The sequence below is a fragment of the Dermacentor variabilis genome, chromosome 1 (assembly GCF_050947875.1).
Source record: "Dermacentor variabilis isolate Ectoservices chromosome 1, ASM5094787v1, whole genome shotgun sequence".
Lineage (NCBI taxonomy): Eukaryota > Metazoa > Arthropoda > Arachnida > Ixodida > Ixodidae > Dermacentor > Dermacentor variabilis.
In genome coordinates this window covers 74,093,776-74,110,408 of record NC_134568.1, presented here as the reverse complement: position 1 = coordinate 74,110,408, position 16,633 = coordinate 74,093,776, and the positions used below count along the sequence as shown (strand labels likewise).

Here is a 16,633-nt window from a genome sequence, read left to right as displayed (position 1 = left end):
ACAGAGAAACATAAATGTCACCGTAACAAGTGTGGTTTGCAGTAAACAAGGCTCTCTACTTTGTGTCCAATGCTACAAGACAATGCTGGAAAAAAAAAATAATGAAGCTGACTGTTTTGCAATTTTGACTAAGACAAACAGAAAAATACCTACATCACCAGCTGATTTTCCATAAATTTACATAGAAGTGACACAATTAATGGCTCAGAAATTGACAAACATACTTTTCACCTTCCTCTTTTTAAGATGGGGGCAGGAGGGAGTTGAGGGGTGTAATTTTGACCACCTGGGTTACTTTGACGCGCACTCAAAGCACGGTACATGAGGTTTTTGCATACTTTCCTCCACTGGAATGCAGCCACCACAGTCAGGATCTATCCTGCAACATTATGCTCAATTGCCTTCCTTGCATTGAATCGGTCAAGACGAGGGTAAGCGGTTTGTTGCTGGCAGAGCACTTTAATGCCACACTGTGTTTTTAAAAGCAGATGATGCTGTGCTGTGGAGGCACATAGTGCATTCATGCTCCCGATTGGATGAAGCCAGCTGTAGCTTCCACTTTGCTGCCAACATATCATGAAATAGACTATAGGGAAGCATTTCTTATGAACCACACAACAATTTCTGAAAAGACAATAAGAAAAAAACCATTTGCTCAGAACAGAGTAGCATAAAAGGCTACTCAGTTTTATTTTAGACTTAATAACAGCCACAAATGCAGACAAAATGTTTGAATTCTGGGATTTTATGTGCCAAAACAATGATCTGAATATGAGGCACAGTGTAGTGGGAAACTCCAAATTAGTTTTAAGCATCTGGGGTTTTCTGATGTGCACCTAAATCTGAGCACACGAGCCTTTTCACATTTTGTCCCCATCAAAAGCTGCCACAGCTGAGATCAAACCCTCGACCTCGAGCTCTACAGACAAAATGAGCATCATGTGTTCCATGCATGATAGTAAGAAGTAAAACTTTTTGGATGCCTTCCCATTGCTTGTGACTTGTGCAGCACCTTGCGATGCAGAACAAATGTAGTTCCTTAGACTAAGCATGTTTTTATAATATTTTAGATATTTAAGTGTTCCATGACATAGCATGGTGTACACGGGACGTACACTGTGAAAGAAGGAAATCTGAACTCAGGTAGCCCAGGGTTTAGCGTCAAAGATTGAGGTGCAAGAAGAGATGTTACAAGAGAAAGAAAGACCTGGAACATTTTGTAAATGTATTTATCCCTTATCTGCCACTGTGGTTCCCATCGCATTACACAGGCTTACTTTAAAGGGACCCTGAAATGATTTTGACCACAACAGAGAGTTTTCGTATGTCTGGTATTTTAATAAACGCAGGCGGGCTGGGCGTTTTGCCAGATGGGCAGAGGCACAAACATGAGCAGTCTGCAGGGTGCAGCCACCTGGTGGCACAGAGCTCAACCAGACAAACACAGAGCTAATAAAGCAATAACCGAGTGTACCCTACTTTGCTGCTGATACAAATTTTCGGCAGCAGCATAATCATGAACACATCGTTTTAAATGTTTAAAATGTTTTAGACTTGGTTAGAGCAATTATTAGCTCTGCGTTTGGCTGGTTAAACTCTACACCAACAGGTGGCTGCACCATGCAGATGGCTCATGTTTACGCTAAAACCCCTTCATCACAGCAGTAGTACAGTAGTATAGAGGTAATTTAGTTCACGCCTCCTTCCATCCGTCAAAATTCCCAGCTCGCCTGCGTTTACTGGAATACTGGACCTACTTGGCACTGCTACAGAACACTCGCATCACACACTGCTTGGATAGCCCTTGCGGGGCATCGACAGCCAGGCTTCGACAGCCAGAGAGGTTGGAGAGACTTTGGGCGCTGGCTCCAAGACACCGGAAGTAGACACCATGACACCACATCATGACGCAGAGCTAGTGAAGGCGGAGCTGAGCCCGAATCGCTCGGCAAACAAGTTGAAGAGAAAAAGCATGGCTAGGTAGGGGCGTAACTTGTAATTGTCCACAGCTCTCATAACATGAGACACTTAAATTGTGGTGTGAATGTTTTACTGTAGCTGTACCTTATGCACCTACAAAATTTGTCCAAACTGTTGCAGGGACCATTTAATGTTAGCGTAATGGCAGGGTAAAGGGAAATGGCATCATCGTTTTGCAAGTGAACTATGCAGAACCCGAGATTGAGTATAGTGTGGTAGTGTAGTTTACGTGCGGGACGCTATTCAATTACATTAAATCCTCGCATACATAGTGCGCATAAGTGATTTTATCTATTCGCCAATCTTTGCCTGTGCATCCGAAAAGTGCGAGAGGCAGTACACTGACAGCCAGGAACACGTATTCGTACTCCCCATGTCTGCTGATCTGTGACCAAATCAGTACAAGCCTGCCGCCCATGGCCTCAGAGATATCGGAGACCACATGCCATGCCAATTACCTCGTGATTTCACCAATAGGTGGCTCTGCTATACCAAAAGTTTTGAGAAACAGAAAAATAGGTTAAGGAGATTTATAGAAAAATGCTAGATTGAAAAGCATATATAGCCTATCAGATTAACTCAAGCAGGCTACGTTATAATTTGTCACCACCCCATTTCAAAGGAGATGCCAATAAATGATCACCATCACATTCATTTCTCTCATTAGTTATCAACGCATATGAAATTAGAAGCAATCTCAAAAATTCTGCAAGGTTATTCATGTTGTCGAACCGGCCTGGAGACTAAGCGAAAGCTGTTTACACGATCATTTGCCAAGAACGAAGCGAATTTTACAAAAGCAACACTCAATTCAGTTCGAAGCAGGCTGCCAGGACCACCGCCATGTTTTACCTAAACTATGCAAACCGCGCAAACACAACAATGTTAAATATGAGGAATAGCGTGCATACGCTAAATTCTATGGGTGCACGTACATTTTGATCTTGTTATTTGACTAAGCCTACTATTACACTAAACTAAAACTGTCTACTGCTAACTGACTTCACACCTGCAAGCAGGCAAACTGTGACATATAGAAGTATGCACAGATATCATCATGGCCACCATGCAAGTGTAATATTAGCACAGTGCAGTGCAGCTGGTTAATGCAGTCTGCTCATATTTCGCTATCTTCAGTGCTGCTGTAGAAACCACGAATTGCATACCACTACGGTACTCATGTCATCTTGTGAAACTTCCTTATAACACTACTGCGGATATTTTTATTTTCAGCAGCAAGTTTACTGCAAGTTAACAACTTTGATGCTGCGATCTTATGCAACAATAACCTACCTCCGTTTCTGCCACATCTGCTCAAATGCATCAGCCAGCTCAACATTGGTGACTTCTTCAGAATCTTGGAACTTGAGGAATCCATCACCACCATGGCCTGAATCATCAAAGTAAGGAATGGTTAGAGCATGTTACAAGCACACTGGAGCTCTACCTGCTTCCATATTCTGTGTCAGAATCAATTGTGGATGTATACATCTCTCCCCTTCAACCACAGAAGGCAATCAATGCTAGTCTAGCTCTGCATTGCATAATCCCAGGGTCACATTACATTAGAGAACTTTGCAAGGCTGATGAAATTCTAAGCATAAAATTCCCCGTGGATAGTCAGCGCCCAACAAGAAATAAACCCTTTCTTTTAACTGTAAAGCTAGCTTTCCCACAATGCTTTTTGCCAATTCAATTTTTTAATCAGAGCCTATGTGCACAGTTTCTGGATTTTATGAGATGAAAATAAAGCCATATGCCACAGCTAAGTGCTAGCATGCACTGTTCATAACATCTTCTTCATTTGAACAATGACCAGTGCTGGAATTAGTTGGGTGAATGTACATTTGCAAATTGGTAAATGAGTTGCAACATTACAATGCTGTAGTACAGATTTAAGTGTCATAATTTAGAAGTAGTAGATCTGCAACAAAATAAAATGATCGGGGATAATTTGTCACGAAGTTAAGAATGAGACAGAACAACAATATGAGACTGTTCCCTTTTCACAGCAAAGGAAACATCACAGTAATAGCCAAGAGGAACCCACGTTTGATATGATAAATGCCAACGCAAGCACTTCACCGCACAGTTATGTCATTTAAACCTGTTACCACATTAAGATATTTAGAAGCTGCTTATTCATTGACATGCTCTCTAACAATAGTTCATGTTTCTTATTCATTACACTAGCAGTCTGGCTGTACCAACAAATAAATTTGCATTTTCAATGTTACACATCAAGTCCAGACACTTGATATACCACACTCAGGTCCTTTGCATGAAGCATGTGAAAAGCGGCACATCTAATTGCCTCACTACGTGTGTGTTAAGCTCCATAACATACTGCCATTATTCTTCCACTCCTATAAAATTACCTCAGTGCAGTGGGTAGAGCAGCCTGTTCACAAACAGAATGTCAAAAACTTGAATCAATACGGAACAGAAGGATTTCTTTTCTCGCCAGCATCATTTCTGATAAGCAGACAGACGTCCCCAGGAAGGGACCACATTCATGAACACAATAAAAAATTCAGTCTCCTCCTTGTGAAATGCCAGCCATACGAGATGCAGCGGTGTATTCTTTTGGGTTAACTTCTGAACTTGGGTGCTTCTAAACATAGACCGAAATGGGGATAGTTATACTCAATTCATTAACTTGTCCGTCCTGCTGTGCCGTTATTCGCATAGCAGTCAATAAATCTTGAGAAACACAGTGCAAACAGAGATGAGGAGAGCAATAAAAGAAGTAGTGGGATAGGCACTTGACTTTCTATTAAACAATTCATAGAATGATGCTGCAGCTCTGGCCTTGTTGTCAGACATGAAATACCATTTAGAAATGCTTCTTCTTAAAAAGCTGTGGCAGCATTCTTTACATACCTGTCATGTAAATGAGAATGTTGCTGTACTCATCCGTTAAAAGTCGCTTCGAGCGTGGAGTGTTAGCAGGCAGGCGTCCTGTCAGGATACGGATGAAGTTCTCTACTGTGACCTGCAAGACAGGGAAGAAAGGAATGTGCACAAGCTGACTGGTACATGACAGTTTCCCAGCTTTTTTTTTCTGTTCGTTTGTTTGACAGTGGTGATGCTCAGGCAATCTGATACTGAAAACTTTGAAACCATGGTTGTATATATGACAAAAATACAGGGGTAGAAGCATAGAAAGGGATGCAGGTGAGGTGCAATGCAGAGTCTTTCCCTACGAACTACTTGAGTGCGTTGTATGTTGCCATGCTATATCACATTCCATCTTCTTGGCAAGTTGCTTCTTAACTGTTCAGAGGTTTCACGTTCACAGCTATCATATCGAAGTTAGAATATAATGTTTAAAAGGAAGGGCTTATGGGCTAGTTGGTATTGCATCATGCACAATTTATAGAATTCTGTGCATTCAAGCAAAATAAGACATGGCAATAATGTTAGATATGTTGACAATTATATTTTATTACACTTTATATGTCGAGCTTCTACCACGTCTTGTTCAGGACTGTGTAACTGCCCACTGACTCTGATCCTGACATCAGCCTATTTTTATGTCCACTGCAGGATGAAGCAACTCCCAGTGGTCTCCGATTACCCGTCTTGCACTAGCGGATTCCAACTTGCGCCTGCGAATTTCCTAATCTCATCACCCCACCTAATTTTCTGCCATCCTCAACTGCGCTTCCGTAACTCTAATGGTTCACCGGTTATCTGCTCTATGCATTACATGGCCTTCCCAGCTCCATTTTTTTTTCCCTCTGAATGTCAGTTAGAATATTGGCCATCCCCGTTTGCTCTCCGATCCACAGTGATCTCTTTCTGTCTTTTAATGTTACGCATTTTTCATTCCATCGCTCTATGCACAGTCCTTAACTTGTTACCGAGCTTCTTTGTTAACCTTGAAGTTTCTTCCCAATATGTTAGCACCAGTAGAATGCAATGATTGTACACTTCTCGACGACAGTGGTAAGCTCGCAGTGAGGATTTGGTAATGCCTGTAGTATGCACTACAGGCCCATTCTTATGCTTCTATAAATTTTCTTTTCATGATCAAGGTCCCCTGTGATTAACTGGCCTATATAAATGTACTACTGCACAGAAACTAGAAGCCGACTGGCAATCATCATGAATTTTCAGATCTTGACATATGAACTGCCTATTAATTAAACTGTTCAGATTTTAGGCCTCACGCCTCACTTTTCTAACAGATGTATGCCAATGCTAGGACCCCAAAGGAAGAAATCCCAGTCAGCTCATTGTAAACTAGTGAAGTGAAGCATCATTCCCATGTGTTCTAAAAATGGCATAGACAACTAACTACTACTCCTTATGCGCATAAGCTTTGAGAATTAAGGTGCAGAGTTTATAGCTACTGGCTGCCGCTTGCATTTAATGGTGGCTGGGCGGCAGGCAGCATGAAAAGAAGAGATATGTCATGATTCTGGTGGCCAAGCAAGGGCAGACAAAAATGACATGGTTTTTCCATACCTTTACCAGATAAGCCAGTTTCTTTTACTTGGCAAATCAGCTGGCATTGATAGCATGCTCTCTTGTGCTTTAGAACTGTGTCTTCTGTGCATTAAATAAATTATTTTATGCAGAAGCCACATGAATATGATAAAAACACCATAAACATTTTGTACAATGCATAGAAGGAGTGGTTTCTCTTTTATCAAGCAGGAAAGAATATGTCATTAAGAATGGCTATTGTAACACCTAAAGAATGTTAGCAAGTTGGCATTGCTTGAGCTGCAGTTGTAAGCCTTTGTCAATGCACAACTGCTATCTAGGAATGCTCACCACTTGACTACCAGATGCAATGCTACATGAGCTGCTCATCTGTTCGTCAAAAAAAAAAAATGAAAATGTGTTCCTTTCCAGAAGCCTGTTTTATATTCTTGTTGTACTGTGCTACATAAATGTTATGCACAACCGACTGCAAAAGTTTTGCAAAGGTTTATGGAAAAAAATTTGCAAAAAAAGTTAAAGGGCCCCTGAAACGATTTGGACAAATTTTGTAGACGCATAGGGTAGAGCTTAAGTAGAACATTCGCACCACAATTTAAGTGAAGCATTATGTATTAATGGAGCTACAAGCGACTACAAGTTGCCCTCCTCCCTAGCCGTGCTTTTCCTCCTCGACTCGTCCGCCGAGCGATCAGGGCTAAGCTCCGCCTTCACAAGTTCTGCGTCACATCAACGTCATGCGACGTTGATGTGACGCATCGTCCACTTCCTGTTATTTTGTAACCCACCCCCACCCGTGCGAAACCTCTCTGCTAGCCGCTTGGCCGTTGACCCCAAGCGAGAGCTATCGAAGCAGCGTGCGTTGCGGGCATTCTGTTGCAGCGCCGAACATGCCTGGTATTCTGGTAACCACACGCTAGCTGAACATTTCGACGGAACGGTGGAGGCATAAACTCTAAGATGATGAAGGAACTTTAGCACAGACGTATGTGAGCTGCCTGATCGGTCTCCACGGTCTATCCACCCGTTGGTGCAGAGCTTAACCAGCCAAAGAAAGAGCTAATATTTTAACGCGATAGCGTTAAGGAGCTCGTGTCGCAGAAAAGCCGGTGTCGTCGGCGTCGGTGTCGGCGTCCGCGGCGTTGGCCGTGAGCGATAAATCACGGCAGGCACTTCATAAATAAAAAGCAACTTCCAAGATGGGCTGGGTGGGAATCGAACCAGGGTCTCCGGAGTGTGAGACTGAGACGTTACCACTGAGCCACGAGTTCGATGCTTCAAAGCAGTACAAAAGCGCCTCTAGTGAACGCGGTGTTGCCTTAGAAACGAGCTGTTTCTAAGGCTCAGGCGTGCGTCGCTTGCTCAGGCGCACATTTCGTTGTCGCGCCGAACGCTGCGTTGCTCGACGCTCACCGCGTCCGATGCGGGGAGCGTAGTTGCTGCGCCGTAGCCCATTGTCTTACACCCCTTGGCGGGTCGACGGGAACGCTGTCGCGTTCCACTCTTGAAGGCGAAGCTTAAGCGTCCTCCAATTTTTTCTAACCAAGTGTAAAACATTTTAAGCATTTACAAAAACAACCATGTTAACGATTACACTCCTGCGAAAAATTTACAGGCCAGGACACGGCCAGGCCCTGTCCCCTTACGCTTACTCTAATACAGGACTCGCGAAACGCTATTGCGTTAGTAATCTTCCGGTGTAAAGTGACGGCCGCAAACGCGCAAATCCTGACGCTGATCGGATAGCGGCAGTCCGATGTGCTGCAGCCAGTCTGCTCGTCTACTGGCTTGAAGAGGGACACAATGCCGCAACTTGACATATTGCCAGTCGCTACATTTGCAGTCCACAATGCAATAAAGCCGAATCATAGCGCTCGCGAAAAGACTGACCGACACTTGCTGTGTGCCGGAAGTGCCTAAGTATACTGAAAAATTTTTCTTGCGCATTCTCTTTATGTTACTTTCTTTTTATAAAAACAAATTAACTAACATTCCAACTATTACGAACATAATTTGTTTACCTTAAAGTTGGAAAAATTATCGATCACGCACCCTGGTCAGCCAATCGGATAGCTCGCCCCACTAACGTCATGTGGGTGATTTGCTTCATATGGGTAGGGGCGGCTTAAAATTCCGCCAAGCAGTGTGCTGCGATCGGCAGCGATGTGCATTTTTAAAACCTTATAATAAATTACATGCTTTACGCGGAGCACTTAGGTGTGTCAATTAATGATCAGAAGGATCTACTCTAACAACTCAGTACGTTTGTAGAAAATCGTCAAAATCGTTTCAGGGTCCCTTTAAATTTCGTCATGATCTTGCCATACAGCGTGAAGTTTAGGTGAATAATGTGGTGGCCATTTGAGGAACTGTCCACTGCACCTTTCGAATTGAGGGCGGATGCATCGCTGCGAGTAAATTCGTTTTCTCGAGTCTCATGAACCTAAAACTTTTGCTGTTGTGGGTACATATAATGTGCAATAAAATGTTAATTGTAGGGAGTGCCATGGGCAAGTTTCTCACTGGTGTTGCAGAAGTCGCAGGGTGCTTTTTTCATAGCGAAGCGATATATTGAATTTTTTACAAGTACTGCTTCAGGAGGGCACACGCAACCGGCAAACGGTAGTCTCAAGAGAAGCTGAGATTATAATAAAGTAGGCAGCACAGGTTCACCAGGGCATCCAAAGGGCAGAGGGAGGTTCAAAGCTGGATGCAGGGTGGACCGTGGGTTGGGGCCGCCGAGGCCGCAGTGTGCCACGAGGTGTTCGCATACAATTTTAGACACCCCTGACAGGGCCAGGCTTCGACGAGCTCCCAACCCATGAACCAGCCCTGTTTCTAGCTTTGTGTCCCCGTTGCCGCTTTAGTGTCCTGGAGGCGCCACCAACAATACAAAATAATGACACAATGTTACAATTAGTAAAAGGACACACACACACACACACACACACACACACACACACACACACACACACACACACACACACACACACACACGCACACGCACGCACACACACACACACACACACACACACACACACACACAAATACATATAATAACGCCCAGCCACCAACTTCTGACACTAAGTTCAGCGCTACTGCGCCCCACGACTTCTGCAACACCATGGATGGATGCATGCTTTGAGTGTCCCCTTTGGAATGAGGTGGTGGGTTGCGCCACCAAGCTCTTATTATATTGCCTAATGTCCTACCTATGTTAAAAAAATGGAAAGGAAAAAAAAACCATGATGAATTCCCATAACCAAACTTGCTGAACCTCTATTGTGAACTTTGTTTTTACCCGCTGCTATTGTTTGTCGTTGCCCTACTTCCACCAATCTTCCAATCGCTGCTTACTAGTCTCTACTGCAGACATGTTTACTTTCCCCCTGCTTTCACTGAACCCAAGGGCTTCAAGGAGGCCAGAGATGCCTAAATCGGCCGCTGGCCAGGCATCTTCACATTCTAATAAAACATGCTCCATCACTTCCCTACCTTGACCACAGAAAACACATGCTGCTTCTCCCTTCTTATGCCTTGCTTTATAAGTGAATGTTCTAAGGCATCCTGATCTCGCTTCAAAAAGTAATGAGCTTCCCTTTGAGTTATCATAAATTGTTTCTTTCCTGATTTCATTTTTTTCCTCTTAAGTAGTTACTCATAGCAGGTTTCTTTTCCCCATTGCCGCCACCCATGAGATTATCTCAGCCTCTCTGATTTTCCGCTTCATGTTCTTCGTTGCCATGTTTCACACCATACAGGTCGCATACTTGCTGGTAAGCTTCCTAGTTCTTTGTCTCCACTATGAATCAACGTTTTTTCTGTACAAATACCTGAAAACTCTACCAGCCTATTTACTTTCTTCCATATTCCTCAGTTGCTCTTCATAGTCAATTTTACTGCCAGCTTCCCTCACTTCAAAACTAGTCCAGCCCATACCACCCTACACAGCTTCATTTGTAGTCTTCCTGTGAGCGCCCAATGCAAGGTGTCCCACTGACCTTTGGTTGCCATCGAGTCCTGATTGCACCCCTGATATCAAGCAAACAACCGCGTTGCCAAATGTAAGTCCTGGAACCATTACACCTTTCCACATACCCCGGAGCACCTCGTACCTATTGTATCTCCATAGCGCTCTGTTTCATTACGGCCACATTTCTTTTCCCCTTTGCTGTTACTGTTTTTTCCTGTGTTTCCACATATCTATTGCCTTTGTTTATCCACATACCAAGATATTTATATTCCTTTACCTGAGGTATTTTCCGGCCCTGAATTAACACCGTCTGTTCACTGCTTTCATCAAACTCCATAACACCTGATTTTTTAACGCTAAATGTCAGACGTAACTTATCGCCTTTCTGACTACAGATATTAGCCAGATGTTGCATATCACTGTGCTTGTTAGCTAGTAGCACTATGTCGTCCGCATAAAACAAACCTGGAAGCTTATGCTCTACTACTGTACCCGCCTGTTTGTATGAGAGATTAAACCAGATATTACTTTCCTCTAGTGCCCTCTCCATCCTCACCATGTAGATCATAAACAGCAGTGGGGCACCCCTGCCTCAGTCCCTTATTGATATCAACTTTCTCCTCGCTGCTCATCCCTTCCCATTCAATCTAAACGGTATTTTATAGGTAAATCTCTCTCAAAAGCTGTAGACAATTGTCACCTAAGCCTTCCCCTTCCAAAATATCCCACAAAATGTTGCAGTCTATGTTGTCATAGGCTCCTGTAATGTCTAAAAGGCCACATATAACGGTGTGCTTCCTACTTTTGATATTTCAATACACTGAGTAAGAACAAATAGGTTCTCATCCGGACGCCTACCTATGCTGAAGCCATTCTGAAGTTCTCTCAAAATGCCATTATTGTCTGCCCATGCTTGCAGCTTTAATTTAACTGCCTGCATTAGTAGAGTTTGCAGAACAGAATAATATGCGGATAATGAACACCTTTTTCCGCAAGCGGGTTAGTCGAAAGTGGACGTGGAGGAGCCCGAATGGTGAGACTAGAAATGAAATCGACTTCATACTCTGCGCGAACCCTGGCATCATACAAGATGTAGACGTGCTCGGCAAGGTACGCTGCAGTGACCATAGGATGGTAAGAACTCGAATTAGCCTAGACTTGAGGAGGGAACGGAAGAAACTGGTACACAAGAAGCCAATCAATGAGTTAGCGGTAAGAGGGAAACTAGAGGAATTCCGGATCAAGCTACAGAACAGGTATACGGCTTTAACTCAGGAAGAGGACCTTAGTGTTGAAGCAATGAACGACTATCTCATGGGCATCATTAAGGAGTGCGCAATAGAAGTCGGTGGTAACGCCGTTAGACAGGAAACCAGTAAGCTATCGCAGGATACGAAAGATCTGATCAAGAAACGCCAATGTATGAAAGCCTCTAACCCTACAGCTAGAATAGAACTGGCAGAACTTTCTAAGTTTATCAACAAGTGTAAGACTGCGGACATCAGGAACTATAATATGGATAGAATTGAACAGGCTCTCAGGAACGGAGGAAGCCTAAAAACAGTGAAGAAGAAACTAGGAATAGGCAAGAATCAGATGTGTGCGTTAAGAGACAAGGCCGGCAATATCGTTACTAATATGGATGAGATAGTTCAAGTGGCTGAGGAGTTCTATAGAGATTTATACAGTACCAGTGGCACCCACGACAATAGTGGAAGAGAGAATAGCCTAGAAGAATTCGAAATCCCACAGGTAACGCCAGAAGAAGTAAAGAAAGCCTTAGGAGCTATGCAAAGGGGGAAGGCAGCTGGGGAGGATCAGGTAACAGCAGATTTGTTGAAGGATGGTGGTCAGATTGTTCTAGAGAAACTGGCCACCCTATATATGCAATGCCTCATAACCTCGAGCGTACCGGAATCTTGGAAGAACGCTAACATAATCCTAATCCATAAGAAAGGGGACGCCAAAGACTTGAAAAATTATAGACCGATCAGCTTACTGTCCGTTGCCTACAAAGTATTTACTAAGGTAATCGCAAATAGAATCAGGAACACCTTAGACTTCTGTCAACCAAAGGACCAGGCAGGATTCCGTAAAGGCTACTCAACAATAGACCATATTCACACTATCAATCAAGTGATAGAGAAATGTGCCGAATATAACCAACCCTTATATATAGCTTTCATTGATTACGAGAAAGCGTTTGACTCAGTCGAAACCTCAGCAGTCATGGAGGCATTACGGAATCAGGGTGTAGATGAGCCATATGTAAAGATACTGGAAGATATCTATAGCGGCTCCACAGCCACCGTAGTCCTCCACAAAGAAAGCAACAAAATCCCTATAAAGAAAGGCGTCAGACAGGGAGATACGATATCTCCAATGCTATTCACAGCATGTTTACAGGAGGTATTCAGAGGCCTGGAGTGGGAAGAATTGGGGATAAAAGTTGATGGAGAATACCTTAGCAACTTGCGATTCGCTGATGATATTGCCTTGCTTAGTAACTCAGGAGACCAATTGCAATGCATGCTCACTGACCTGGAGAGGCAAAGCAGAAGGGTGGGTCTGAAAAATTAATCTGCAGAAAACTAAAGTATTGTTTAACAGTCTCGGAAGAGAACAGCAGTTTACGATAGGTAGCGAAGCACTGGAAGTGGTAAGGGAATACATCTACTTAGGGCAGGTAGTGACCACGAATCCGGATCATGAGATTGAAATAACCAGAAGAATAAGAATGGGCTGGGGTGCGTTTGGCAGGCATTCTCAAATCATGAACAGCAGGTTGCCACTATCCCTCAAAAGGAAAGTGTATAACAGCTGTGTGTTACCAGTACTCACATATGGGGCAGAAACCTGGAGGCTTACGAAAAGGGTTCTGCTGAAATTGAGGACGACGCAACGAGCTATGGAAAGAAGAATGATGGGTGTGACGTTAATGGATAAGAAAAGAGCAGATTGGGTGAGGCAACAAATGCGGGTAAACGACATCTTAGTTGAAATCAAGAAAAAGAAATGGGCATGGGCCGGACATTTAATGAGGAGGGAAGATAACCGATGGTCACTAAGGGTTACGGACTGGATTCCAAGGGAAGGGATGCGTAGCAGGGGGCGGCAGAAAGTTAGGTGGGCGGATGACATTAAGACGTTTGCAGGGACAACATGGCCACAATTAGTACATGACCGGGGTAGTTGGAGAAGTATGGGAGAGGCCTTTGCCCTGCAGTGGGCGTAACTAGGCTGATGATGATGATTGCTAACTTGTACATTACTGATGTAATGGTCAATGGTCTATATGAATGAATTCTATCTTTGTCCCTGTTACCTTTATAAATTAAACTCATTCTACTTTGTCGCCGACTATCTGGTATTTGCCTATCTTTTAAACTTTTTCTACTGCTTTCAACAGAGCTTCCTTACTTTTTGGACCTAGTTCATTAATTAGCCTAACCGGAACCTCGTCTAGCCCTGTGGCTATGCACTTCGGAATTTTCTTTTCGGCTTTCTTCCAGTTGAAATTTGTCGGCACCAACTCCTTTCCCACCTGGTTCTCTTTCAAGCTCTTGTTTTCCTCAAGTAAAACCTCGTCATTGCCTTGGGAAAGATTCGGTTGTTATTTTTCGGATGTAATTTAATGCCACGTCCCCTTCCAGTTTGTTTCCATCTTTGTCTAGGATTTGTTGTTGTATTGTTTGAGACTTCCTGCCTAATAAGTTTATGTGGTTCCAAAATATTCCAGGTGCGGCCTCCTTTTTCTCACGTATTTCTGACAACCAACATTCACCTTTTATCACTGCTTGAACGAGTATTTGAACCATGCATTTTTTTTCTCCCGGTATATTTCCCATTTTCTGGCTACTTCATCCTGCGGCAAATGCGCTACTTTTGCCTCCCTGTGCTCTTGAGAGGCCTTCGTCATTCGGCAATCGCTTCTCGTATCTCCCTGTTCCACCAGCTTTTGGTTTCTTTTTTCCTTTCCAAGAGCATGTTGTTTCTCTTTCCGCATTTCTGTCGTTATTACACTTAGAAGCTCACCATATTTCCACTCTTTGCTTGACCATTTGCCAAGTTCTTCCTCGACTCTCATGACTATATTCCTTATTTCCTCAGCATTCAAATTTGGACTGGCCATTTTGTGCTCCTTGCTCTCTTTCCCAACTACATACCTCATTTTCAAAATGATGCCTTTATGGTCACTCTCTATGCTGCTATACCCTTCCTCGTCAATGACCATTTCTCTCAACTTATCATGAATTTCTTCCATCATCAGGCAGAAATCAACGGTCGATTGCCGATTTCCTACTTCCCACATGGTCTGCCCGTCACACTTAAGCCCCGTATTCATGATAACAAGGTTATGTTGCTCAGAATGATCTAGCGTTGACTGCCCGTTGTTGTCGGTATGGCCATCTAGATCCTGTATGTGGGCATTCATGTCACCTAATACGATCATTTTGGCATCACTCCCGAAACCCTTAATATCAGCACGTAGGCATTCCACTAACTCTTGATTCTTCTCTCTGCAATTATTTCCGTTACACCCAACCAAGTTTTTTTTCCACTAATTGTACATGATAACTAAAGATGCTCTTGACATTCTGAATTTAATTTTTTCCATTTGGCTTCCTGATGATGAGCATTCGGACTCCCCCTCTCTTTCTTTCCAATTTACTTCTGTTGCACCCTTCCCAAACATAGTTCGCAATCACTGGCGGCTTTTCCGAGTCTCTAAGGTGCGTTTCTGTAACTGCAGACACCCCTATTTGTTATCTATTTAACTGCTCCTCAATCTCTACCCACTTTTCCTTTCTTCTGCCGCCCTGCATGTTTATGTAGCTTATTGCGTGGCGAGCTCTTTTTCTTGTTTTCCTCCTTTTTCTTTTATTGACGGCGATGCTATTCCGATGTTCCCCTAGGGGACCTTCTTCATTGCTACCTACACTGGCCTCCTGATCGCCCGTGGGCCCCCAAAAAAGCAACCGCGCGACCAGCAAGTCGCCAACCCACTTCTCGTCCAAGCCTGTGATTGAAGTGGATCCCGTCTCGTTGGAAACTACCACACCTCACTTCCCTGTTTACTTCTACAACCTCGAAATCTTTCTCTCCAGTCACACCAGTCAGAACCTTACCGCGCGGTCTGGCGTTCTATTCTGCCGTGTTACCCGCAGTGCTTGTGCTACTCTGTGCACAAACTTGAGGTAGCAACAACAATGGTATAGCCAGCCACAGGGACCATGAACGATGGGAGGAGGGGACAACCTTACCTCATACCCTCTGTAATCGACTTCCACATTGTCGCCGTAGACGTTGATGTGGTGGTGAGCGTTATTGAACACGGTGGCCGGTTTCGGATTGCGGAGGTTGCAAGGCATGTCATCGGCGATCATCAAAATTATCTGGCTAAATGTGTGGTGAAATCACAAAGTAATAAATAAGTGGCCAAACTGCCGCTTTCAAATTTTCTCACGCACATTTGAAATGTCCTACCTGTCGGGAATGCCGAAACGCTTCACGCTTCGGTAGATGGAAAGCACGTTCGCAACGTGCCGGTAGTTGAACCAAAATCTCGATGTACACACGAGAACAGCCCAGTTGTTAGTGTGGCCAGATCTGAAGAACTCGGAGATCTTTGAATCAACGGTCTCGCTGGCGTGCTAGTAAAAGCAGAGAAACAGCAACAGTCCAAAAGAGGTGAAACAGAAAACTGCAGTTACGGGCACCAACTAACCTGTGACTGGCACGGCTGCACTGCCAATAAAATTAGCGATACTGTGTAAAACAGGTACAGAACTAGCTTCCACAGGGTCATTCCTGAAACGTGTGTATTGAAGGCGCTTCTTGTTCAAATCTCCTGGGGCTCAAACAATTTTTTAAACCACTTTGACAACACACCACAGCTACAACGGCACACTCCACCCTCCCACAACTCATACGGGCACGCTCCATGGCTCCATCGTGATGCAGTGCCGACCGCTTGACCCGCGCGACTGCCGGTACAGTCAGTACATAGAATCACCGCTACTAGATAGGTACAGTGTACTACTGGTGTCACACCTCCTTCAGTGATGCCTTCAGTGATATTTAGAGCTCTTTATAAAGAATTTTGTGCTCTAAAGCACGTAAATATGCAATTTTAGTTGTTTTTTGAACAGAGTAATACTCATAAACAAAATAAGTAAAATTTAATTTCGCCTTTGTTGAACGTATGTTTTTGAAGTCAATCCAATC

The 16,633-nt window shown here is 43.7% G+C and overlaps 1 protein-coding gene across 2 annotated transcripts in view; it reads right to left on the bottom strand.

The window, feature by feature from the left end:
- PIG-K (Phosphatidylinositol glycan anchor biosynthesis class K) overlaps positions 1-16,433 on the bottom strand; it is a 45,923-nt gene extending 29,490 nt beyond the window's left edge. Inside the window, exons 1-5 of one of the 2 annotated variants that reach the window (XM_075689900.1) lie at positions 16,134-16,433; positions 15,893-16,059; positions 15,670-15,805; positions 4,864-4,975; positions 3,274-3,370 (exon numbers count right to left, since the gene is read on the bottom strand). In XM_075689900.1, coding sequence (XP_075546015.1) covers positions 3,274-3,370; positions 4,864-4,975; positions 15,670-15,805; positions 15,893-16,059; positions 16,134-16,214 — 593 coding nt within the window. In that variant the 5' untranslated portion in view covers positions 16,215-16,433. The remainder of the gene's footprint in view (positions 1-3,273; positions 3,371-4,863; positions 4,976-15,669; positions 15,806-15,892; positions 16,060-16,133) is intronic. The other variant, XM_075689893.1, reaches the window with a different exon arrangement.
- Positions 16,434-16,633: the final 200 nt, after the last annotated feature.